Source organism: Triplophysa rosa, linkage group LG16, assembly GCF_024868665.1.
Source record: "Triplophysa rosa linkage group LG16, Trosa_1v2, whole genome shotgun sequence".
Classification (NCBI taxonomy): domain Eukaryota; kingdom Metazoa; phylum Chordata; class Actinopteri; order Cypriniformes; family Nemacheilidae; genus Triplophysa; species Triplophysa rosa.
In genome coordinates this window covers 5,052,201-5,077,019 of record NC_079905.1, presented here as the reverse complement: position 1 = coordinate 5,077,019, position 24,819 = coordinate 5,052,201, and the positions used below count along the sequence as shown (strand labels likewise).

At 39.0% G+C, this 24,819-nt stretch overlaps 3 protein-coding genes across 7 annotated transcripts; all 3 read left to right on the top strand.

The window, feature by feature from the left end:
- Positions 1-372: 372 nt before the first annotated feature.
- ccdc106b (coiled-coil domain containing 106b) lies at positions 373-4,480 on the top strand. 2 transcript variants are annotated; one of them, XM_057355604.1, is made up of 7 exons: positions 373-470; positions 871-947; positions 1,086-1,184; positions 1,320-1,511; positions 2,777-2,923; positions 3,178-3,378; positions 3,531-4,480. In XM_057355604.1, exons 2-7 carry the CDS (start codon positions 911-913, stop codon positions 3,845-3,847), a joined length of 993 nt encoding a protein of 330 aa, XP_057211587.1. In that variant the 5' UTR covers positions 373-470; positions 871-910; the 3' UTR covers positions 3,848-4,480. The 2 variants fall into 2 exon arrangements, with proteins under 2 accessions (XP_057211587.1, XP_057211586.1); XM_057355603.1 differs by having other exon boundaries at positions 1,317-1,511.
- Positions 4,481-5,129: 649 nt separating this feature from the next.
- Positions 5,130-11,621, top strand: u2af2b (U2 small nuclear RNA auxiliary factor 2b). 2 transcript variants are annotated; one of them, XM_057355151.1, is made up of 13 exons: positions 5,130-5,604; positions 6,193-6,213; positions 6,486-6,618; positions 6,980-7,015; positions 7,626-7,729; positions 7,849-8,000; positions 8,176-8,292; positions 8,407-8,545; positions 9,699-9,778; positions 9,960-10,082; positions 10,169-10,255; positions 10,349-10,600; positions 10,742-11,621. In XM_057355151.1, exons 1-13 carry the CDS (start codon positions 5,556-5,558, stop codon positions 10,874-10,876), a joined length of 1,428 nt encoding a protein of 475 aa, XP_057211134.1. In that variant the 5' UTR covers positions 5,130-5,555; the 3' UTR covers positions 10,877-11,621. The 2 variants fall into 2 exon arrangements, with proteins under 2 accessions (XP_057211134.1, XP_057211135.1); XM_057355152.1 differs by lacking the exon at positions 6,980-7,015.
- A 1,505-nt stretch (positions 11,622-13,126) lies between these two features.
- cnot3b (CCR4-NOT transcription complex, subunit 3b) lies at positions 13,127-23,853 on the top strand. Of its 3 annotated transcripts, none has more exons than XM_057354388.1 (18): positions 13,127-13,276; positions 14,588-14,651; positions 15,161-15,228; positions 15,981-16,055; positions 16,369-16,458; positions 16,719-16,847; positions 16,949-17,044; positions 17,328-17,541; positions 17,625-17,752; positions 18,033-18,086; positions 18,172-19,045; positions 19,139-19,244; positions 19,809-19,950; positions 20,413-20,503; positions 20,639-20,837; positions 21,908-22,040; positions 22,245-22,370; positions 22,458-23,853. In XM_057354388.1, the coding sequence occupies exons 2-18, from the start codon at positions 14,627-14,629 to the stop codon at positions 22,554-22,556; spliced, it is 2,649 nt and encodes an 882-aa protein (XP_057210371.1). In that variant the 5' UTR covers positions 13,127-13,276; positions 14,588-14,626; the 3' UTR covers positions 22,557-23,853. The 3 variants fall into 3 exon arrangements, with proteins under 3 accessions (XP_057210371.1, XP_057210372.1, XP_057210370.1); XM_057354389.1 differs by having other exon boundaries at positions 17,322-17,541; positions 18,208-19,045; XM_057354387.1 differs by having other exon boundaries at positions 17,322-17,541.
- Positions 23,854-24,819: the final 966 nt, after the last annotated feature.

Below are 24,819 nucleotides of genomic sequence, written 5' to 3'. Positions count from 1 at the left end.
ATGCGCACATTCCTGTAGTGGGAGACCCCGTGTTCATTTGTTCTGCTAATTCAATTAATCAAAAGTTAACAAATTAACAAATTAATACTTTCCATTAAAACATATTCCTTACGATTTGCACAAAATTAGGCTCCGCCTTAATGGCACAATTAACACTAACAATCTAGATATCATATTTGCATTTTAGGCAAGCTGTATAAATGTGAATGAAAATAATAAACATTTCTTTAAAATACCGGAAAAAGATCTGCGGTGGGCGTGTCTTCTAAGAGAGCGCCGTACCTTACGCTGACTTACAAAAGACCCGGATGGTTTCTCACGGCTCTCTGTCAAACAACCGGTCAATCTTTATGATACACTTATCAGCACAGCAGCAAATACACGTAACAACAAATACTGACAGCCAATCACCATGCGGACGCTTCAACCCAGCCTGGAGTTTAGCAAAAACTGAGTTTGAACTTGCAATTGTGAGTATAAAAGTTTTGTAACATTTAAAACAGAAGTAACTGGTGCGATTTAATGGGTTTCTATGTTTGTTTAAATACTGATATTTAAAGTACTCATTTGCAAAGTATATAAACGTACTCGCACTCTTACTTTGTTAGCAAAACATGCTGTAATGTAACGTATGAAACTCTGAAATTCGTCTGTTCTCGTGTTGGACGTGAAGAGAAATTCAGTCAGAATAACTAATGTTTAATTAACCACTTGTTAATGTTAATGCCTTATTAACTACTCAGTCATCTGCTAATTGTTACAAGCCCTGCGCTGTTTAACGCACCTGGCTCCTCAACTTCATTTCAAGTGAAAAAGAAGCAATTTTTTATTTAATAGACCTGCAATTTAAGATAGTTTGTTTGTTCGTAGGTTTGTGGATATCAGTCGGATCCATGTCACCAATATCATCATGACTGATGCGCAGAAAAACACGAGGAGCCACAATGGTCAGAGTGTATTACAGTTATTAATGTCATTTTGTCTAGAAAATTGGAATTTGCCACATTAAATAAACAATGTTAATAACACAGTTACTGTATAATGTCTTTTCTAAATAGGTGTTTAACTTTTTCTGTTTATTACAGATTTAAAGAATGAAGATGGCTATGAAATCTCCATCCCATTTGAGGACAGCAACCCAGATGAGTCCGGTTTCTATCATCAAAATGACCAAACCTTTGATGGTAAACACTTAAATCATGTTTTGGCATCTACTATTTGGATTTCTTAATTAATCGCTGCGGCATACCAGGGCTACACCCGTTTTAAAGAATCAAGCAGGTAGCCTTAAAAATGTCTCTGTTGTTGATTTTAAGCAGATTCGGCCTCGAGCCACATTCCTCCTTGCAGCCCGTATCTTCTGATTTCCAGTCTTCGAGCACAGCTGCAGATTTCTTTGGAAAAGAACTCCTGGCTCCAGAAGCGCATTGAAGATCTGGAGGAGGAGAGGGACTTTCTACGCTGCCAGCTTGACCGATTCATTTTCAGCACCAGGAGCCAGGAGAGGAATGGTACAGGGGGATTTTTAGTTCGGGCCTGCACAGTAGCCCCGGTTTCACAGACAAGGCTTAAGACTAGTCCCAGACTAAAATGAATTTTGAGCTGTCTCAACTGAAAATAACTTGCCCTGACATATCTTAAAATATGTCAGTGCCATTGTTTTGTCTCAAGATGCACATCAGTAATGTTTTTTTCTAAGGCATTTTAATAAAAGCGACTTAAATAGCCTAAATTAACTAAGGCATAGTCCTGGCCTAGGCTAAGCCTTGTCTATGAAACCGGGCCTTAATGTAGTCGCCTTAAGGTTGGTGCATGTTGATAGGTTTATTGTTGGTTTAAAACTAGTTACATATATGCCCGGTTTCACAGACACATCTTATCTTAAGCCAGGACTATGCCTTAAGCCAGCCGTACACGGTACGAATTCTGATGGTCGGAAGACCGTATGTCCACACACAAAGGTCACAAGTGAGTAAAAACTGAGAAGTGTACAGAGGCAATGATACATGACACGATTGTACGACCTGCCGATTTCCCAAGCAAACGCACGAAGTTCCACGCCAAAAACATGGAGTCGGAAGAAGAGATTGCTTACTTTGTGGCACCAATGGCTTGCGAAAGAATAAAGGAAAAAAAGAAAAAGGGCATGGCAAAGAATTTGGTTGAAGAGCAGAGAACAGCATGGACTTTCTGAAACAACTTGAGTTAATAACGTATCTGTTCATGCATGTTTTGATGTGGTCACGGAAGATATCATATCAATCATAGCGTGTCACGCAAGTTTGTGCAAATAGTAACTCCTGATTGGTTGGTTTCAGATAGATCAACAAATAGGCTCGTTCAACAGCATACATGTCACGGTTTCAATCCGATAGCTCCCGAACTTTTTCGACATGTTTAAAAATGATCGGGAGGTCGGTAAGTGATCTTAAGGCACTCGCACAAGATACGAGCCGCGACCATACGAACATCAACGATTTCCTCGCGATTGGAAAAAAAATCACCTGCGAGCTCATACGGCAGCAAAAATCGCACCGTGTATGCCCGCCTTAAGTTGAATTAAGATATTCATGTCGCTTTTATAAAAATGCCTTTGAAGAATACATTACTGGTGTGCATCTCAAGACAAAACAATGGCACTGATATATTTTAAGATATTTCTGGGCAAGTTATATAGGGTTAAGACAGGTCACACATATTTTAGTCTTGGACTAGCCTCAAGCCTTGTCCGTGAAACCAGGCTAAAGAGTTCTTGATCTTTTGTCTTTTATTACAGAACCTCAGTTTGAGCCTGTAGAGCATCTCACCAAACAGAAGCCCGTCACACGGAAGGTATCCACACCTTCTCCAACACCCATGATGACACGCTCTGGCCATGTCCTAACATGCAACCAGAAGCGCAGCAGAAAAAGCAGTGTGCAAGGTTCGGGCAATACAAGTAATGTTCAAAGCTAATGTTTAAGTTCAGGTTAACATAACGTTACAAATTACTCTATTTAGGCGGTTATGCTTTATAAAGTCTTGCCAATGGTAATTTAATGCTGCTTAATGTTAATAAATAAAGGTTATAAAGGTCCTGTCAGTAACAGCGACAGTAGTAGATAAAAAAAGCTTTTTTGTATTCTCTCTCGTAAAATGCTCAACATTATGGTTAAAAGTGATTGTTATTCACCTTAGAAGCAGAAGAGGGGGTGATAGAGGAGGAAGAGTATATAGAGGAGGACGGCTACTTGGAAGAAGAGCAGATGGTTACAGATGAAGGCGATGATTCAGATAGTAAAAGTTCACGGAAGGGCCGATCAGGTAGACAGAATGGCCAGACGAGGGTAAAAAGAAGACGAGTTTTCCGTATCGCTCGGACCACGGAGAGACAAAGAGGTAAGATGAGTATTTAGTTGCTATGTGTGTCAAAGCACAGGTCATGAATCTAAGTTTCAACATTTGGCACATTTGTATAAAGTTAAGCCTACTAGACCGATCACTTAGTGTTTTTTAACTTCTCATTTCTAAAACTTTTATTTATTTATTAGTTAAAGACCCCGCAGGTGTTCTGCTTCGCTACAAGAAGATCCTCGTAACCTATCAGAAGTTAAAGAGCATGTCTAGAGCGTTCCAGGCGCACGCGGTTGACCGCAACACCGTGGCCTCCACCACACCTATCGCAGAGTTGCTCCTGGTTGTCCCTGAGAAGATTGCAGCGGTTGGTGAATTTGATTCGTCCAAGGAGAAGCTTCTGGATTACGCGAGGCGCTGCTATAAAGCTCTTGATGAAACGTCTCATGCAAAGGTGCAGGCCTTGAAGAAGAGCAACCTACTGCTGCCCATTTCATACAGGTTTAGACACTGAATTTTCAACAACGTATTCCTTTTGTGAGGAGGAGTATATGGAAAATATGGAGTCAGCTAAGAAACTTTATGGGATGTTTTTGTCTTTTCTTTTTTACTCTACCTCAGCTCTAGATCTACTCATTTTAGAGAAAAAAATGAAATCCCTATTTTGTGTCAGTTTTTGGTTATGGTAATTCTACAGTCATGTCACAAGAAACATTTATATTGTTAATGCTTTAACTGTAAATGGGGTGACTGACAGTTTAATACATATTTATAATGTTTGTCAGCCTATTGTAAATGTGTGGAATTTGTCCCAGAACTTTAAGTAATTACATTATGGAATACTGAGCAGGTCCAGCAATGTGCAAGATAAATAGTCATTCACTGTATTTTTGAAGGGTTACCCATCTTTATTATTTTTATATGCTTATGCTACTCTAACCTGGGAAAAAGTTATTGCTTCTCTCCTTAATTGAATTGTCAACAAATTATCAACTGTTACCTGATTATTTAATTGGTTGTTGAAATCATATGACCAAATTTATATGTTTTGAGATGGTAGGAAGGTATGATCTTTTTTGAAGATACGACTTGTGCTGAAGATTATTTGAGAAATAAAGTCCTCAATTTGCAACAATCTTACAATCATCTTCATACCTTTTAAACCGTGTCTTTGTTTGTCAATCATTCAAGTTTAATGATGAAAAGGCCAATCAGGTCTTGTGCTGCATTTCAAATCAATGAAAAATCCAGTGAAGAGAAAACCAATAATCATACAGCAATCCTTATTTTTTTGTCAACTTTGGGTACTTGCGTTAATGATTCAAAAGGTAGGCAAACCTAAAATATATATTTGTTTTAAGATATTGTTGATAATCTGAAATATTTGTGATAGAAATGGTTTAACACCAAAACTTGCTTATATTAGACAATTATTAATATTTATCTCTTGGGATAACTGTATAAGAAAATATATAATGCTAAAGTGGTGTTTATGTATTGCTCCTGGTTAATAACTTGGTTGTAAAGCAACAGTTCGGTAGGATTTTCTTGTGGTCCATTGTCCCTCTGACTAAGAGTGTTTTAAATAAGTTTTAAACTTCTCCAACATCACCCGGAAAAGCACATTTTTAAATAATTTCCTTCACAAAATACCACACACTTTATCTTTAAAGAGAAAATTGCACGTACAAAAATGTAATAAAATCTAGAAACAAAATATCTTGCTTTTTCTTTCTCCAGACCTGTAGGGGGCAGACACTTCAACATCGCGCTCGTTTAAAGCCATGTTAAGCGGGGTTGTGAAGTAACGGACACAACGCATCCGCCAACGCGGAATTGGCGCTTAGCATTTTAGCCGAGACTGTGTGGACTTAAACCTATTCAAGAATTACAAAATAACAACATTTGACTGTCAAGAAGTATAATTAAGGGACATATTATTATAACTAAAGGGTTTATTTACCTGTTTTACCGTCCTAAGCCGTTGTTTTTCCAATCTGCACCGGTTCGAGTTAGCATTAGCAGCTAACAACACCGTGCAGAAAAGTGTTTATTTATATCCGTGCACAAATTTAGTTATTTTTCGGGGAACAGCGTATGCTGGTAGTATTTTATAACTTCAGCGACGTTTTATTCGGGCTCTTGAGTTTGCGGGTAAATTAAAGCGAGTTTAAGTGAAAAGCGCATTAGCTAAAGGATCGGAGTCCGTTCACAACAGCACAATGTCTGATTTTGATGAATTTGAGAGACAGCTGTCTGAAAACAAACAAGGTGAGTGAGAAATGTGCATCTAAAGGTACAGTACTGAGAAAGAATCACTTGCATGGAAACAAAAGCCTGAAGTGTTAGTTTGTTGTCACTATAAATAGAGAGGTATGAAGCAAACAAATACCAGACACGTTGATCTGTGCGTTTTAGGTTTAAAATGCATAAGGTTACTGAATTTAAAGATGTAAACGTGAGAATGTTGGAAAATAAGTTATTGCCAATATGTTATTTACATTAGTGTTTAGTTCAAATTATGGCAAGTTGTGCTGCTTTTCAGGATACAGTGTGATACATTTTTATTAATTTACAACAATCACAACTAAATCTTTAAAGCATGTCTCTAGAGTAGTATGCTACACAGTGGACACAGATTTTCAGCCAACCACCCATTTACATGTACATGTCTGGTTTTATTCAAAGCACCTTGTATACATTTTATCAGCTTGTGTGCACCCTGCCAATCGAACCCACAACCTTCTCTGGGTTTGTGCAGGTGGTCTGTTTTATTGTTACATCATCAGTTATTCAAATACTGTGTTCTGTGTATGCAATGTCTGTAAATTTTAACCCTTCTCATTCTCTTTTACACAGGTGACAGTCTAAATGGTCATGGTGGGTATCACTGAATGAAGAACACACACAGCCCCATTTCTCACCTTCCTTCTAATCTTCCCTTTTTGTCCTTTAGATTCTCACAGTGAAAATCAAACACTGCATTAAACGGCAAAAAATGTTCTTGATTCTGCAGCTAGAATGGGCTTTCTGTCTCCTCCTGTTTTAAATAAAACACTACAAGGCTGCTTTCCTCTCCTTAGCTATTGCTATTCTCTTTCGTCTTGGATCCTTAGATTGCTTTTATTTTTCCTTTCTTTATTTTGTCTCAGAGCGTGACAAAGAAAACCGCCATCGCAGGCGCAGTCCGTCACGCAGCCGTAGCCGAGAGAGGAAGAGGAGAAGCAGGGAGAGAAGAAGCAGGGAACGCCGCAGCCATAGCAAGGACCGCCGTCATAGACGCAGGTGAGAGAATCTCAGCCTAATTGTGACTGGAATAAAATGACTGTTGTTGTAATAATGGAATGCAACAGTTATAGCAGAACCAACTTTTGATTGTATAAATACGATATTTTTTCAAAAATAATTTTCTTTTTGGAGAAGTTGGATTAATCGAATTTTAAATAACCAAGAATCAACACAATCAAGTTGATTGTGTTGTAATGTTAGTTATTACCCCGAATCCCAATGTAAGCCATTCAATCATTGATTTATGCTTGTATACCATATTCAGATATTAAATATGTGAGGTTTGTGTCATGTAGTAAGGTTAAAGCTACTGTGTGAAGTTAGCTTTGTCATACCCTGTTCTTAAATGTCATTTCAGTAATCAGGCACAGAACCAACCCCAAGAAAATGTCAGGTAATACTGCAGATGGGCTGACTGAGTCTTAAGTATTACTCTTATCTCCGGACCAGGTTTATCTCCCTCAGATCCACTGAAGGAATTAGTGTTCTGTGCTTTCAAGAATGTCATGGATAAAGAGAAATAATCTACAATATTAGGAGCACTATTATATTGCTACTTGAATGTTGTACACCATAAACAAAATTTGTTTTTCGTTATTAAGAAACTTGTTAAATGAAGGAACCACATTATACGCATGAAGAGTGGTCCGTTTCTCATATTTACTACTACAAAAATGTGGCTGCTTTTCTGAGCTAAAAGGATTGATAACTTTAGTGTTTCCCAGGATTTTGGCAGATTTATTTGACTAACATTATTTTATATTATTACTAGAAATAACGGTTATTCCTTCAGCAGTTTTATTTCCCTTTAATGTCATAATTTGTATAACTTTTTTAGTAAATGCTAAAAAAGAAATGAATCCCGTGGCAAAATAATGAGCATTGATATCATGCCATAGATCATAAATGCATTACATTAACGAATGTACCAGCTGGTTTTGACAATAATATAATTTGTCTTTTATTTCTTTATTTGACATTCTGCATTATCTTTGGCATATTAGTCGTTCACCTCACCGTGAGAAAAAGAAGAAAATTAAGAAGTACTGGGATGTACCGCCTCCAGGCTTTGAGCATATTACACCTATGCAGTACAAAGCCATGCAAGGTGAGGGACATGACATGCAATATGTATTCTCTCTGTTACTTAATTTTTCATTCATACATTTAGTGATGCCTTTGATGATTCATCCTGTATTTTATATGGTTATTCTCTCTTTCTCTTAGCTGCTGGTCAGATCCCTGCCACTGCCTTACTGCCCACCATGACACCGGATGGCCTGGCAGTGACACCAACCCCAGTGCCTGTAGTGGGCAGTCAGATGACTCGCCAGGCTCGCAGACTTTACGTTGGCAACATCCCATTTGGCATTACAGAGGTGATAAATGAACACAGTTCACATACTAGAATGACTGTGTGAAGCTTCCACAGAGAAGATTACAACTGATATTGACCAAACTGTATATAGGAGTAATACATTTAAATTGAAATGTATATGAGACCTAAAAGTTTCACATGTTCCGCAAAATTTCTCAACTCCATTTTCTCTTCAGGAATCAATGATGGATTTTTTCAACGCTCAGATGAGGCTCGGTGGGCTGACTCAGGCCCCAGGAAACCCTGTTCTCGCCGTTCAGATTAACCAAGACAAGAACTTTGCCTTCCTTGAGGTACAAACACAGTGTAGATATTAAATTCCCAGTTGCGATTGATGAACTCATGTTTCTGTTTTGACACATGACTTGGTCAAATATGTAACTTCTTAAATATTTTCTGTTCTTTAGTTCCGATCAGTGGATGAGACCACACAAGCCATGGCATTTGATGGCATCATTTTCCAGGCACAGAGTTTAAAGATCCGCCGGCCACATGATTACCAGCCTTTACCTGGCTTGAGTGAGAACCCCAGCGTATATGTGCCAGGTGGTTCCTATTTTTTGTTCATTTTAGTTCAATCAAACTTGACCCTAAGAGTATGAATCTGGGCCCGTATTCTTAAATCTTCTAAGAATCCTGTAAGAAAGCTCTTAATTTAGCGTAAAAACTTCTACGTAGGATTCTTGGCTTAAAAGCGATTCAGGACCAATCTGAGAGCAACTTTGAGCAAGGAAAAGACAAAAACTTTTATCTTAGGGAGGAGGCGGGGCTGACCACGTTGTCATGTATGACAGTCTTTTAAAGACTGTGATTGGTCGGTTGGCCAATAAGAGGAAAAAAGAGCACTTTAAGTAAAAGGTTGTTAGTTTGAAATTGCACATAATGTTTTCTGTTTTACCGCACACACATGCACTATATATATATATATATTTGTTTCTGCTATAATTGTTTGTGTGATCATCAGATTGTGACCGAAACAAATCATCTCTGCTGGCTGCATTGGTTGCATTTCTCCAGTTGCCAAATATGTTAATGTAGTGATATCTTCTATTTCTGCCACTATGGTATTTCTATGCTGTCTTGGAGATGTTAGCGTGTCTTTAACAGGATCGGTCACAAACATGAACCCTGCACGATCTAATATGTTGTGTCTTAATAACTCACTGTCATTCAATTTAATTTAATTTTATCTTATAGCACTTTTACAATTTGCATGGCATCAAAGCAGCTGTACAAGAAAACCAAAACCAAGAAAAACTAAAGTTGAACACACAAAAAACAATAAAAATAAAAAATCTGATAAACCTTAAAAGTAATATGGAAATTGTCATGCATTGCAACACATTTCTTCTCAATTTTCGTGTGTCGTCCATTTTGTCTGCTGCTAAAGAAACTCTTAAGCCACTTAAAAGTCCTCCTTGCCCACTCCTAACAATTTTGGACCTTAAGAGCTCTTTTAAGGGTTAAGATGCTTTATGAATGACTTTTTTCTTTACTAGGATCTTTTCTATAATTTTAAAGGGAAATGCCCACATTTCTAAGAAGTTTCTTAAAATTTTGTCACTAGGAGCAACTCTTTGCGCTAAGATTTTTCATGAATATGGGCCCTGTTCCCTAACATTCTTTTTGTTGTTTTACTCTTTTGTGAGATTTGTGAGATCTCTTATCCCATTTTCTTTTAAACGAATGCTTTTTTCAGGTGTGGTGTCCACTGTCGTACCAGACTCTATTCACAAGCTTTTCATCGGAGGCTTGCCAAACTATCTCAGTGACGACCAGGTTGGTTTGAAGTTTACACGCTCACAAAATATCTATTTAAGTATTTTTAAAAATGCAGTTTTATTCTACATATTATAGTGAATTACAATAGAAAAGAGCACCGTTTATATTATATTTATTATATGCTAATAGTTAAAACTTAATATGAATGTTTCAGCAATTTCTTTCTTTATCTCTCTAGGTTAAAGAGCTGTTAACCTCTTTTGGACCTCTAAAAGCCTTCAATTTGGTGAAAGACAGTGCAACAGGACTGTCAAAGGGCTATGCATTCTGTGAATATGTGGATGTTAATGTCAACGATCAGGTGAGTTGGCAAGGTTAGTTTTTCTTCTGTCTGTGAATTTTAATATCCTTTGACCCCCAAAATTAATCTGTTAATATGTTTTTCAGGCCATTGCAGGATTGAACGGTATGCAGTTGGCAGATAAGAAGCTGCTGGTTCAGAGGGCAAGTGTAGGGGCCAAGAATGCCACAATGGTAAGAAAGTTCAGCTTAAGAGGATTTGACTATAGTGAACTGATTCAACCTATTCTCAAGGTGTCTTATATTCCCTTTTTCTGCCGTTCACAGATGAGCATAAATGAGACTCCAGTGACGTTGCAAGTGCCAGGAATGATGACCAACCCCATGGTACAGATGGGTGGTACACCCACAGAGGTCCTCTGCCTGATGAACATGGTGGCACCAGAGGAGTTGCTGGATGACGAGGAGTACGAGGAGATTGTGGAGGACGTCAAGGAGGAGTGCTCCAAGTACGGCCAGGTCAAAAGCATAGAGATCCCTCGACCTGTCGACGGACTGGAGGTCCCTGGAACTGGCAAGGTAAAGGAACCGGTTCTGGTTTTCCAACACTGCCACAAGTGATGGATAGAACCAATGGCTTTTAGTGTAAACTTGTTGTTTTGTTTATAATGCCTTTGTAACCATCTCGTACTGTCTTTAACCATCTTTTTTATTCTCCAGATCTTTGTGGAGTTCACTTCTGTTTTTGACTCCCAGAAAGCCATGCAGGGTTTAACAGGAAGAAAGTTCGCCAACAGGGTGGTGGTGACCAAGTACTGCGATCCAGATGCCTACCACCGCCGAGACTTCTGGTAGAAACATGAGGAAGAGAGAGGAAAATGATAAAATAGCAGCTATGTGATATTAGCTCTGTAGAGAGAGAAATTAAGGCAGAGATGATGAAAGGGGGAACATTTTTGTACTCATAAATAAGCCGAAAGGCAAATGTTCATTTTTTTGTTGTTTTGAGGGTTAAATTAAGATTTGTGATCAATTATGGGAGGGTTGTTTCTTTTGCTTTTGTTTGTATTTTAAGAACATTGGCGGAAAATGGCTTATTCTGTTAATAAAATTGTTACTATTTTTTAATTGTATACTGAAGCAAAAATTGTAACATCGTGACGTTGCTGCCCAACAGAGAAGCACCAAGAAATGTACGCAGAGATGCATTCGGCATTACCATAGTTATATTCAGGCAGGTAATTCAAATGAAGATGTCATCATCTTGTCCTTGACTTTGTTTTTTATCCCTTTTTTATTCCACGCTTTGAATTATAACCCATTGATCCTTTTCACAAGACATTTGTCTTCTCTGTTGGCCAACACGCCACGTCTCCCTCCCATTCTGTAGCTTCTCGCAGTTTATATCTTCAGTTATTAGACTGTCCCAGAGCTTGTTTTTGGTATAAAAGTTTCTCCTTTAACTCATTTGATCTCTTTCATACGTAATTACCTTCCCATTTGGTGACGACATATGTCCTGTGTGGAAGCATTTGTGTTTCTATGTGTGATTTTCAGTATAATAGGCCACTTTTGATAATAAAACTATTGGAAGTATGAATCTCTGGATGAGTCTCTCTGGGTTTGAGTGGCTTGGGATACACTACCATTGCATGCTAGTCTGTTTAAAAGGAGCAATATGTAGCATTTTTATGTTCTTTGTTTTGTGGCTGATCGAATGTCTGGTCTCCAAACCAGATCAGTACATCACAATCTTACAGAGTATACATAATTCTTTGACACTGTTTGTCATCCATATGCTGCTTATTGCTTCTCAAGTAGTCCAGCAAAGCTATCAGTCTTATATATTTAATGGTTACTGTTAAGACCATCCCAGGAACATCTTTGTTAAAATCAGCAGTTCAGAATACACTGATGTACCACAAGTGTCTATAACGGACTGTTGAATGTGTTCCTTTTAAGGACTAATTAAAATGGGGGTTTCTGGCGATCCAAAACATGTGATCTTATTTGGTTTAAAGCTCATTGGTTGGGTTGGAAAGTTGTGGTTTTCTGAAGCCTGTGATATAGACTTCAGCTGATACAGAAGACTCAAATGCTCTGAAAGAACTGTGATAGTTGTGTTAATGTGGTTTTATAAAGACCCTTGTGAACTGGAACCAAAGTTAATCATTTTCTCCCTATTTTCTCTCTCTCTGTACAGTTGAAGGCTTTATCACTGCCGTGCAGCAACATGCTGCATACAAACACTTGTCTACTGGTGTATTCTGATTTAAACTTTATTTTCTTTGATTTATTTTGTCTATGTCGCATCTAATCGTATGTGTGATTGGTTTTAATATCAGGGTTAACAAACATTATAGGACCAGAAAACTGAAGAGGCCTATTGTTTTCTTTTTCTGTAAGATCAGATATGTTACTAGTGTGTTGAATATATTTACATACATTTCTTTCTGTTCATTGAATACTTTTGAATATGTCTTGATTTTATTTTCTTCTTATGCAAACAATAGTAAAATCATTTTACAACAATATATAGCGTTAAATGGGTTCATTTTTTTAGCACTTTTACACACATTTACAAAAAGCAACAAACATAAGTTATATTCTTTTTTTTTTTAGATTATTTTAAAATGTTATATGCCCAGGTTAAGAATATTTGATTGCCCATACAAATATCAATTGCTTGATAGTTTTGCCTGCTCGTCTTATTTTACTTTACTGCTATTTTTTTCTATTCCGAAAGCTATTGTTTTGGTAAGATCATAAGCAGGTTTATGTTGTGCATCAGCCTCCTTGAGATAAACCAATAGGATGGTCAGGTTTATTGTGCCCACTGCATTCCTGTGATAGGCATGAATGGTATAAAAATCACTAAAAATGCAAATGGTTTTAACACAATATTATCGTCGTCGGAGTTTTTTCAAGACATCACGGTACACCTTTAACCTCCTCATACACGCCAACCATCACTCGCTATGCACGGAAGCTGTCAAGCAGTGCAAATAAATCGACAGCTCCTCTAATCCAATAAAAGATATGCGCTGGCGAGCGGCACCCAATGGCGCGTCGGTGGGCGGAGCCACACCTCCAGCGCTCAGCGGAGGAGGTGTTCCTGGTGGCCATCTTTGATGCGCGAAGTGATTGTTTGACGAATAGAAATAATAGAAAATAAAAATATAGCGTAAAAAGTTAAGTAATTGTGCTGGAACCGAAGGGGATATTAAGAGGAAAGGTGAAACTCAGGAAAATAAGGTAACGCATCATCGAATCGTGGGAGCGTCACTCCACTACGTGCCTCTTTTTTCTTTCCCTTCCAATTTGTATCCCAGCCAAAAAGCTCGAGCCGGTCGCGTTCACGGCTCGCTCGATACCGAATGGGTGGCGTGCTTTCTAACTCCTTTAAAGTGATCGTATTATCTCGTCACCGCGCGGGGAAAGCAGTATGCATTCGCCTGAAGTTTTAAGACGCGCTCACGTTAACACATTAGACAGATAAGAGAATCCACATGCATGCCATGGCAGGCTCTGGTTTCATATTCGTGACCATGAAAACATCCAGCTTTAAGTGAGCTGTTATCATCGAGGTCGTGAGATTTGGGGTTTTAAGGTTTACTTTAGATTGGACTTGCATTGCATTGTATTGTAACAGCCTATGGAGGGTCTTGAACAGCCAGCTGTTGTGTTTGCACGCGCTACATTGTTGCGAGAACTCAGTGGATGCGCGCGACTCCTGTGTCAGAGAACTTTGATTGACGTGGAGGGTGACAGCGTGTCTACATATTGTAATATTCACGTTCATTTATGACTACTTTTGAATTAATTACACATTTCTACTGATGCCTTTATGATTGGGCCACATTTAAAATATGTTTATGAGCTTTAGGTCAGACAGTGTTTGGAGAGTCTGTCTTTTAAAATGGTCTTTAAACTAGTGTCATCTTTGAGTTGAATCTGTCCTTTCAGGGTTATTTGTATGTTGTTTGGGCAATTAACCAGAAAGTTCGTTCAAAAATATCCTGTTGTGTCTATAATTTCATCTCTTTTGTGTGTATGGCTTTTTGAATAGGGTATTTGTATAATGCTGTTTCATAAATGCAGTACGAAGAAGTGTGTGTATGTGTGTGAATGCCTTTAGTCTTTCAAAGGGGACAAAATGAGTTATTTAATCATTTATAGGTGTTGGGCTTCAAAGACATTTCTTGATGTCATGTGCTCTTATACGTCAAGATACATTAATCGCCTATTTTTTCTTTAAAGACTAGTTCACTCACAAATGAAAGTTCTACCATTTTATCCAACTTAAAGGACCACTGTTCTTCTGTAAAACAAAGTGAGAAATGTAATTTAAGATAATATAAGAATGTTGATGCTACTATGTTGTCTGTGCATTTGTGTTCCAGTTAATAAACAAAGTGGATTGAACTACGATAACTATAAACATGTCAAAAGTGAACTGTGCCGCATCAGTGCTGTTATTCATGTGCATGTATACTTGAATAACCACAAACAGAGCTTTGTTCCGTCCAATATAGCTTATTTCTGTCTTATTTCATTTTCTTTCAGGAAAAGAAGGCATGAAGAAAACATCATAGTCAAGTCGTCATGGCTGATAAAAGGAAACTTCAAGGTAAACGCATGATATTTGGAGAAAACGTATGGTTTGAGTTCTCGTATTGGCATTTTTCAAGGACCTTTTAAGCATTTGTTTAATGGCCTCCTTGAAACATATCTAACTTCAGCTCGGCTGCAAGAGAACGGTACATTAGTGAGCTACATTATTTATCATTATCTGCTCTTTTTTTGTTGTATCTAACGTGTGTGCTCGTGTCACGGTCCTCACGGAGAATCTGGCCTGGGGCCTCGTTTCTAAAATGCTGCGTAGAAACTGTCCTAAATTAGATTTTACATCATTTGATAATCGGATCAAAGAATGACTTATATTTCCAAAAACGTGCAGCACTCGGACAAGCAAAAGTGCACACGTGTGCTCAGACCCTGACATGACGCTAAGTTTTTTAAACGTGAACGTTGCCGTGGACTTTTGCGATCAAATCTGTGCGTACGCACGTTTTATAAATGAGGCCCCTGGTCTCACCTCACCCTTTATGTACTTCTGTTTTACTCTCCTGTCGGCAGGTGAAATAGACAGATGTTTGAAAAAAGTTGCGGAAGGAGTAGAGCAGTTTGAGGACATTTGGAAAAAGGTGAGAATCAGGTCTTTACTTTTAAGAATCACATTTTATGATGTGGAATGCACATGAACTCCTTCCCTAACGTGATCTCGTACTGATCCATTTTTAAATGCATGCATAAATCATTAATATCAATAAAACACATTTTCTTAGTCAAAAGGTACAATCTGAAAGTGAAAACCACACCCTGTCACTTTTTAGCTTCTGCAAAGCGTTGCATTGCAAACACAAAGCGCTTTTGCACGCTAATACACAGCCACTACAACAACATTGTTGCTCAGCATTTTCACTGAACCACAACACACAGAAATAAGGGCTTTGAATCATGTGAAGATTTCATATGATTAAAAGTAATTTAGTTTGCTACCTATATTTGTATGTCTTTCGATAAAGTGCGCAAAGATGTGATCGCACACTGTTTTTAATGGTTTACCTTGGAAAATGGGGGTAGCTGGTCCACGTCTCTGTTTGTCCAAAGGCATCTAGCTGGAAAGAGTACACATGTGATCATCCTTTCATACAACAATGGAGCCTGTCAACAACCTCCGCAAATGGGCAGTCCTGAAACAAATTTCAGACGTTAGATGTTTTGTCTCCTATATTTGACCCTGTTGTCCACCCCTTCTGTAAAGACTTTTAACCTTTTGAAAATCCTAAATTTTTTAAGGCTCAAATCCAATACCCCCCAAGCCAAGCGTTATTTCCCCCATCTATAGAAACGATCATGTTTTGGTCAGCTGTATGTCTGTGCTTTTGTCCATCAGCTCCACAATGCAGCCAACGCCAACCAAAAAGAAAAATATGAGTCTGACCTCAAGAAAGAGATAAAAAAATTACAGGTGAGATTTTCCTTTGATCGCATGTTTTCGCTATAAGTGGGCCAGTCCAGTTAAGTGTGTTGCGTACCGCTGATGTTGATCCAGCTGTCAAAAAAAATCATTTTAATACTTTGTCTGTATGCTTGCCAATAAAGATGAAATATGCCAAATGCGACCTGAACGAGGGACCATGTGTGCGTGTGTCCACCGCGCTTGACTGCGCAGGACGAGTCCCTGCATGCCTGATTTCAGGCGTCCGACTCAAAATTCCCTTTCGTTTTCTTTCTCTTTTTGTTTTGTGTTGTGTCTGTATCTTCCCGCATTGCTTTTGCAGAGGCTTCGAGACCAGATTAAGACGTGGGTTGCCTCCAGTGAGATTAAAGATAAAAGACAGCTAGTAGAAAACCGAAAACTCATAGAAACGGTGAGTTGGCAACCTGCCTGCTTGAATGCAACAAAAGGACCAAATCTGCTGAATATAATGATGCCCTAGAACATTAATATAGATTTGAATGTATGGAGTACATTAGTAATGTTTTGTGGTACATTAGGATGTGTGGGACTTTTAGTATTCACCTAAGTTTACATGTTCCTGGACATAGTAGGGTCCATGAGAGCTTAGTGGACCGCCCTCATCACAGGTACATTTTACTGCAACTTAAGATGAACTTTTTGTTTTCACAGCAAATGGAGCGATTTAAGATTGTGGAACGGGAGACCAAAACGAAAGCGTACTCTAAAGAGGGACTCGGTCTAGCTCAGAAAGTCGATCCCGCACAAAAAGAGAAAGAAGAGGTCGGGCAGTGGCTAACGGTAAGAATCAGCCACCAAAGTCAAGATTGTCTAGTGTTCCGTGTCTCGACTCAACATGATAACAGAGTGTCTTGCATCACCTTTCTTCTGCCTTCTTTCAGAACACGATAGACACTTTGAACATGCAAGTGGATCAGTTTGAGAGCGAGGTAGAATCACTCTCTGTCCAGACGAAGAAGAAAAAAGGAGATAAAGAGGTGCGGTACTTTTCCTCCATCATTTATCATACAAGAGCCAATGATACTCACAGAACCGCAATGCCAAGTTTTAAGAGTCCGCTGAAGTCTAACTTAATTGTCTTTGTATGTAATAAGTCCGTTTGAATGAAATGATTTGCTAAATGACAATTTAGTGAGTAGTAGGGATATTAATCTAAGGTTCAAAGTCGTTCAGTGAATATCATGTTATTACCTTGATTCTTTTTTGCTAATATCCATGAAAAGTAAGATTGTTTTGCCCATTATATGATGTCAGAAGCAGGATCGGATAGAAGAACTTAAGCGCCTGATCGAGCGGCACCGCTTTCACATTGGCATGCTCGAGACCATCCTCAGAATGCTGGACAACGATTCGATACAGGTGGATTCCATCCGCAAGATTAAAGATGACGTCGAATACTACCTTGATTCATCTCAGGACCCAGACTTTGAAGAGAACGAGTTCATCTACGATGATATTGATTTTGAGGAGATCCGTACGTTTCTTTTTTATGTCAACATAGATTGCATTGAGTGTTCGGTTCTCAGTCTTATTTTTGTTTCATTATTTCCCCTCCAGCCCAGCCAATAGTGGCAACATCTCCACCAGGTAACACGGAAGATGACATTTTCCAGCACTCAAGTTCTACGCCGACCTCAACGACGTCGTCTTCACCCATCCCTCCCTCCCCAGCTACTTGCACTACGGTATGATGATTTTTTTTCTCGTTTATTAATTTTAGTTGTGGCAATATCTGTGCCGTGCTGTCTGTTACCGCAGAAATATTATGCTTTTATTCGATTTTTTATATTGTTGAAGACGTGCTGTGGGTATATCTATGTAAAATATGTTCTGGTTTGTTCTTTAACAGTATGTGTATTATTAACAGTATTATGTTTTGTAATACGTTTTTTTTTACTATGTGAAGCAGTAGATTATATAAAGAAGTTTTTTTCTGTTTTGTTTTCTTTGTTTGTGTCATTCAAGAATTCGGAAGATGAAAAGAAAAGAGGTCGTTCGACAGACAGCGAAATCAGTCAGGTGAGAGATCATTTTCTGTTCGTTCTTAAAGATGCCCGTCGTTTTAGATTGACATTAGCTCACGAATCCTTCCTTCTTATTTCAGTCGCCAGTCAAGACAAATCCTGCTTTCTTATTTCAGTCACCTATCAAGAACGGAAATCCATCTTCATCTCTATCCTCCTCGTCCTCATTGTCATCGTCCTCGGGAGCGTCTTCAAACTCTTTGATCTCCATGGCAACTATAACCAGCGGTGCAAGCTCGACATCAGGGGGCAGCAGCCTTTTAGGCCATGTGATGGCCTCCCATCAGAACTCTGGCAGCTACAGTTCAGCAACCCAGCAACAATCGCAACAAAGCACGCATCAGCACCAGCCCAAAAACTCCTCCCAGTCCAACGCTAACTCCGCCTCCAACAACAGTATCTTAATCTTGACACCAACATCGACCTCACCGCCTAACACCAGCACAACCGGCCCTGTGACACCCGTCTCCCAGAGCCAGACGGGTTTCGGTTCCAGTCTGGGCCTGGGGAAAGGTACACCAACAAGTGGCGCAAACCAGATCCCCGGCCTGGTCCTCTCAGGGATGCCGGCATCCCTGAGCAGCATGGCTGGGTTTTTGAGTCCGGCACCTTATGCTCAAGCGGCCGCAGCAGGTGCTTTGAGCGTCGGGTTTTCGGGAGCAAATGTTAGTAGTACCAACTCCAGTGGAGTTGTAACATCAATGACTGCTAACGGAAGTCTGAGCTCCACGAGCCTCTTGGGTTCGGGGCCTGGTGTGTTGGGTCTCGGGTTGACGCAGTCTTCTGTGGAGCCTCTGGTGGTTTTAAGCCCTGTGGGAGGTGGACTGACCTCAGGGAGCAGTGTGGGAGTTATAGGAAGCAACATAGGGACCTCTGGGTCAGGAAGTGCACCGGCTATGGGAAGTGCCGGGTTACCCCGACCACCTAGTGGACCGAAACAAAATGGCGGTACAAGTAAGTTCAGAGCAGTAAAAGCATAATGATTTGTTTTAAAATAATGTAATGTAGGGAAAGATTGAAATAATGATATCAATATGTGTTTCTTAGGTTATAGTGCCGTGGTAGCGGACAGCACATCTGACTCCATTCTCAACAGTGCCACCCAATTGCAAAATAGCCAATCTACATCCTTAAATTCCTCAGCAAATCAGCCGTGAGTGTTGGCTTGTTTTGTTTTATTTGTAGTATAGACGGTTTCAAAGCAACAACAACATAAACAAATGTTCCTGCGCATGCGCACGTTCGTGGACTGCCCTTAACTTCCGGTACATATTCGCAAATAATAGAGAGCCTGTAGATTATGTCTAATAACAAGCAAAAGAAACCGAGAAGAACAGTTACTTGGCAAAACTTGCCAACTTCTAGATGTAAATATCCTTTACGGTTTCTTTAAATGCATCAAAACTACAGGACCCATTCAACAAATTGTTTATTTAATAAAATTAGTATACAACAAAATTCAACAAATTATTATACAATAAAATAATAAGATAAATTAATATTAACAGAAATATAAATAGTTATATTATTAGACACTAGCCAGACCGATAAACAAACACAGACTGGAAGTTAACTGCAGTCCTGGCGTGCACGTCCGATGTTGTAAAAAAATCCCTATAAAAAAGGAAACCTGACTTCATTGCTTTCCCATTAAAACTGCAAATTTGTCAAATTAAGACATTTTGTCTAAATGCTCCTCTTCTTCCTGTCAAAACAGAAAGGACACTGGGTCCAGCCTTCTGGGGTCGATGATGCTGCCGCCCAGCTCGCCCTCCCCGTCATACAGTGAGAGTAAACCAGCTGGTGGAAGCCTACTGAATGGACCTCACTCCTATACACAGGCTGTTGACACCATCAAGGTCGCTCACACAACACTACTCACTCTCGTTCTTTATATTTGATTTGTGTTTGTCAACGACTGGGGTTTCATTCACTTTCCTGTGGCTCAGTGGTTAGAGCATGGCGCTAGCAATGCCAAGGTCATGGGTTCAATCCCAAGGGATTGCGCATAGTCAGAAACAAATGTATAATACAATGCAATGTAAGTCGCTTTGGATAAAAGCGTCTTCCAAATGCGTAAATGTCATTTGCATCAAACATTCTCTGAAACATTTTGACATGGAGCTTGACATTATATTTACTTAATATTACTTATTTGCTATAATGTTTTAGGTAAACAGCTTATATTTAAATGATCATATTCAACTAAAGTAGTGTTGAATAACAAATGGTATCAAGAAAATATAAAGATTCAGGATAAATGGTATTTTGAAAAATGCATGTGGTTATCTCTCTCTTGTTCTTTCTCTCTGCAACCTCAGGAGCCTCCGAGCTCTTTAAAATCCATGGCAGAGAGGGTAGCTCATGGCTCAGGGTTAGAAGAAGAGCTGTCTGCACTACATATCACTAGTGGTAAGTATCACCACACATTTACTTTTATTATTTGCTCTGTTTTTACCAGCTAGAAACAGGGTGTCCCTCTGTTACATATGGTAATCCTCATTTGAACCCACTTCCTTATACGCCATTCTTTCTCTCACCCTCCAGATATATTTCCCAACTCCACGACTTCATCGGGCACTCCTGCAGCTCCTCAGTCATCTGTATCAGAGGTGAACATCCCACCATCGTTGGGCGTGTGTCCGCTTGGCCCTGCCCCCCTTTCCAAAGAGCAGCTCTACCAGCAAGCCATGCAGGAGTCTGCCTGGACGCACATGCCTCGCCCATCTGATTCGGAGAGGATCAGGTGCACAAACACACATATATGCATATACACACATGCCTTAACGTCTGGGTAATCTCCTGGATGTGGATTTCATCTGGATTGGCACAGTTTATTTTGTGTATATGCAGTGTTGGGTGTAACTAGTTACTAAGTAATTCGTTACTGTAATTTACTTACTTTCCCTTAAAAAAGTAAAGTAAGGGATTACTCTTGTTTTTTTCTGTAATTAAATTACAGTTACTTCAGATGTAATTGAACCAAATACTGTGTAATGTATACAATAGTGGAATTTACATTAAAAATAGAAGTCTAACTTTAAAATACATGCATTAATATATTTATCATACTAATATATTTTTCTCACATTTGTAATACTTCAGTCAGTTAATAAGAGTACTTTATGTAGTTTTATATCATTTATTTGAATGAATTTGTGCGATTAACTAATCATTCTTTTTTTACAAACGGGAATACAGCACGTTCATTACCAATGAACTACCAATAAAGTTACCGCATGTAAAGGAGAAATGCAATAAAGCATCTTACCATTTAAACAGTCAAAAAGCGATCCTGCGTTGGGTCGTTGCCAGACCTCGCCCTCATATGCACCGGTGGTGCCCAACCCTAAAAATGTCCCATTTCTTTACATCATAAATAATATTTTTAGCGGCGCAGTGTGTGCCCGTCTGCTACGCCACTACCCATATAACCTAAATGGTGTGATCCCCATTGCATTACACCTCTGCGAAGATTCGACTGTGAGATTGGTAGTCGAGTCAGGCTCCTCCTATCGAAGCATCGAATCTTCGATTATTCAGGGTCACCCCTTTGTGTTTTCGTTCCTGAATAAGTGTGGTAACATTACATGCATTATTATATTACATGCATGTTCCTTGATTATTGCTCAACATTTTCAGTTTTATCAACAATGGTTTAGACCATATAATTGTGTTTCAATAAAATGTCATTAGTAAAACATATTAGAAACTCAACCACCAAAAACTTCCCAGCCTACTCCTTGTCTTTTATCTATGTGCGAACCGTAGTTACATTTTTCTCACCGGTGATTTCATTCTCTTTTGGACACACAGGCAGTACCTGATGAGGAATCCTTGCCCAATACTGCCTTTCCACCACCAGATGCCACCTACTCACTCTGACACTGTGGAGTTCTACCAGAGACTGTCCACAGAGACCCTCTTCTTCATCTTTTATTATTTAGAGGTGAGTTTCTGTCAGCACTATTGCAGTCGCTTGAACGGCTAACATCCTTCAGTGAATCCTCAGTAATTACGAAAGTCAGCACTTATGGTTTGCATTTGATGGATTGGTACTTTATTGATCTTCGAAGAGGATTAGGATCAGATTACAGTCCCTTTTATTGACGTATTGCTGGCGAATGACTGATTTTTCCTTTCTTTCCTGTAGGGTACGAAGGCACAGTATCTAGCAGCCAAGGCCTTGAAAAAACAGTCATGGAGGTTTCACACAAAGTACATGATGTGGTTTCAGAGGCATGAGGAGCCCAAGACCATCACTGATGAGTTTGAGCAGGCATGTCACAATTGACATTCAAACAATGTTTATTTATATATTTAATAACTTTATTTACTAATACTGGATGACCGAATCTTTCCACAGGGGACGTATATTTACTTTGACTATGAAAAATGGGGCCAGAGGAAAAAGGAAGGATTTACATTTGAGTATAGATATCTCGAGGACCGAGACCTTCAGTGACAAGCAGACAACTGGCAGGAACGGAGGACTACTGTCGACATTCCGAACTGAAACAACACGCACATACACACTCTCTTTCATTCACCAAGGTGGAGACCCAGATGCGAGTGCGGGACAGTTTTTTTGTCTCGCTGGTGCATAATGCATCTGGAGCTCGCCCACTCTTCTTCAATACTCCCCCCCTTGACACGCCCCTCTCCATTTGTAACTCCGCCCCTCGTTCCATCAGACTTGACAGCGTTAAACTTTATGGAGCATTATTGCACCAAATAAGGTATTAGCAGTAAGATTCGAGCAAAAACACAAATATGCCTGCGTAATTTATCCACAGCTAATTTCGTAAAACATCGTTTTAAGTACAAACAAATTAAACCATTTTAAGTATTAATACTATTAAAGTGAACATCAGCAAATTTAATTTGTTGGCACAAATATGTTTTGGCATACACTGGTCCAAAAAAAACCGGTAACAGCGGCAAACTGTTCTCTTTCTTGCTCTGGTTAAAGCACAGGTGTTCATTCATATCATATGTGCTTTGCCGTACATATATATTATACCCCCACATATAGTGATATTTTGAATTTTGCTACCACTGTGATGTGACTTGATAAGAGCCTATAGCACCAGCTCAAGCACATTATATTAAAGATGTGTTTATAGACACTAACTAACAGCAAGAATTGGTTTGGCTTGGTCACTCTTATCACAAAGACTTAATATAGTTAAATTGTGCCTGTGTGAGCTGTGTTTAATATACAGAGCTTTTATTTGGGCTAAGAAAGGGAGTTTACAAACGTTTATTAGCTATATATATATATATATGTCAATGTTGTCACACTTTCACACACTTCATTAGAACCCAATGTCGTCCAGATTTGACACCGTTTCGTTCTACGACACTCAGAAATATCCAGAGTTTCATAGGAAATGTTTTGTTCCCTAATATTTGTCCGTGCTGTACAAGTTTGCAATCAGATTTAATTTAGTGCAAAGAAATGCTTTCGAGTGGGAGGAATAGGGCATTGAAGAATAGGGCATCACGCAAACAGCCCATGCACACCACCTCGTTTTTATTTTGACCTTTAACTTTCCTGATGAGCGTGTGGAAGAGAGCAGAAATGTGAATTATAGATATTTTTTCCTAACTGGAAAAGTGTTGTACAGAATGTTTGTTTTCCTGTCGATCTCCCCCGATTTCATTTGAATGGCATGAGAAATTACACTCTAGAAATGGCCTGGATTAAATAAACACGTTGAAATTTAAGTAAAGACTGTAAAATATAAATAAAAGAATTACTTTTCAAAAAGAGGTTGTCTGGGTTTTCATCAGCGCTGAGAAATTTGAATTAATTTGAAACTGAATTGTTTTCAGTGAACATCTGTTGTTATCATTAAATACCTTGCTTTTGTGTTTAAACACTAAAACCTTCTTTGAACTCGTATGACGCATTTGGTTAGGGCCAGCGGCTGCAGGACCGTTTGAATCATCTGGATTTGTGTGTTTGTATATGTGTGTGCAAAGGCTACGAGCACTTCTGGCAGGTTCACTACCGTGAAGTACCCACAGCGACAAGACTGACCTCACCATCGCCTCAGAAAAAGACATCGAGTCGTGCCTCAAATACAAAGATTTTCTCATGTCACCGCAAATCGGAATGCTCATACCCCCGTGTCCTAGAGTGTGTTTCTTTTCCATCTGCAGTGTGCTATTTAAGAATAATGTCTCCTGAATTTAAGAATAATGCCTCCTGAAACCGTCTTGACTTCATACCGTGTGAGAAAGCTACTGTCAGCTCAGACCTCAGCTACAAGAAACAGGTACACAGAAAAAATTCAGACTGCCCCAAAGTTTTGTTTTAACATGGACAACAAGTAATAGTCAGCTTACAATATGGATGAGTGAGTTTAGGCCCATTTAGTCAACATTATATAAGCTGAGTCAAATTCAATCGCACTTCAATTTTTGTTATTTTATTTAAGAGTAACAAGCAAGCCTAGTTTTTTTTAGTTTTGTGCAACGGAAACAACATAGAAATATAATTGAGAATATTTTTCTGATAGTTTTAAGGTTTGAGAGTTGACTGAATTATACGGAGGTCCTAAAAGTATTTATAGGTACAAAAGGTATAAAAGACAATATAGGTACAATAACAATAAATATATTTGCATTTGATAAAAAACATGAGCCCATGTGGGATCTGGCCCTAACTAAAAAATGTTTGCCATTTTGCAGTTGCAAGTAGTTAAAAGATGATTTTTAGA

Excerpts from the sequence above, each read along its gene's own strand:
- ccdc106b (XM_057355603.1), top strand. The coding sequence starts at position 911 with ATGACTGATGCGCAGAAAAACACGAGGAGCCACAATG. Across the intron at positions 948-1,085 it reads AAACACGAGGAGCCACAATG|ATTTAAAGAATGAAGATGGC; the intron begins GTCAGAGTGTAT and ends TGTTTATTACAG. Across the intron at positions 3,379-3,530 it reads GACCACGGAGAGACAAAGAG|TTAAAGACCCCGCAGGTGTT; the intron begins GTAAGATGAGTA and ends TTTATTTATTAG.
- u2af2b (XM_057355151.1), top strand. The coding sequence starts at position 5,556 with ATGTCTGATTTTGATGAATTTGAGAGACAGCTGTCTGAAAACAAACAA. Across the intron at positions 8,546-9,698 it reads CCCCAGCGTATATGTGCCAG|GTGTGGTGTCCACTGTCGTA; the intron begins GTGGTTCCTATT and ends TGCTTTTTTCAG. Across the intron at positions 9,779-9,959 it reads ACTATCTCAGTGACGACCAG|GTTAAAGAGCTGTTAACCTC; the intron begins GTTGGTTTGAAG and ends TTATCTCTCTAG.
- cnot3b (XM_057354387.1), top strand. The coding sequence starts at position 14,627 with ATGGCTGATAAAAGGAAACTTCAAG. Across the intron at positions 17,045-17,321 it reads AGAAAAAAGGAGATAAAGAG|AAGCAGGATCGGATAGAAGA; the intron begins GTGCGGTACTTT and ends ATATGATGTCAG. Across the intron at positions 22,041-22,244 it reads TCATCTTTTATTATTTAGAG|GGTACGAAGGCACAGTATCT; the intron begins GTGAGTTTCTGT and ends TCTTTCCTGTAG.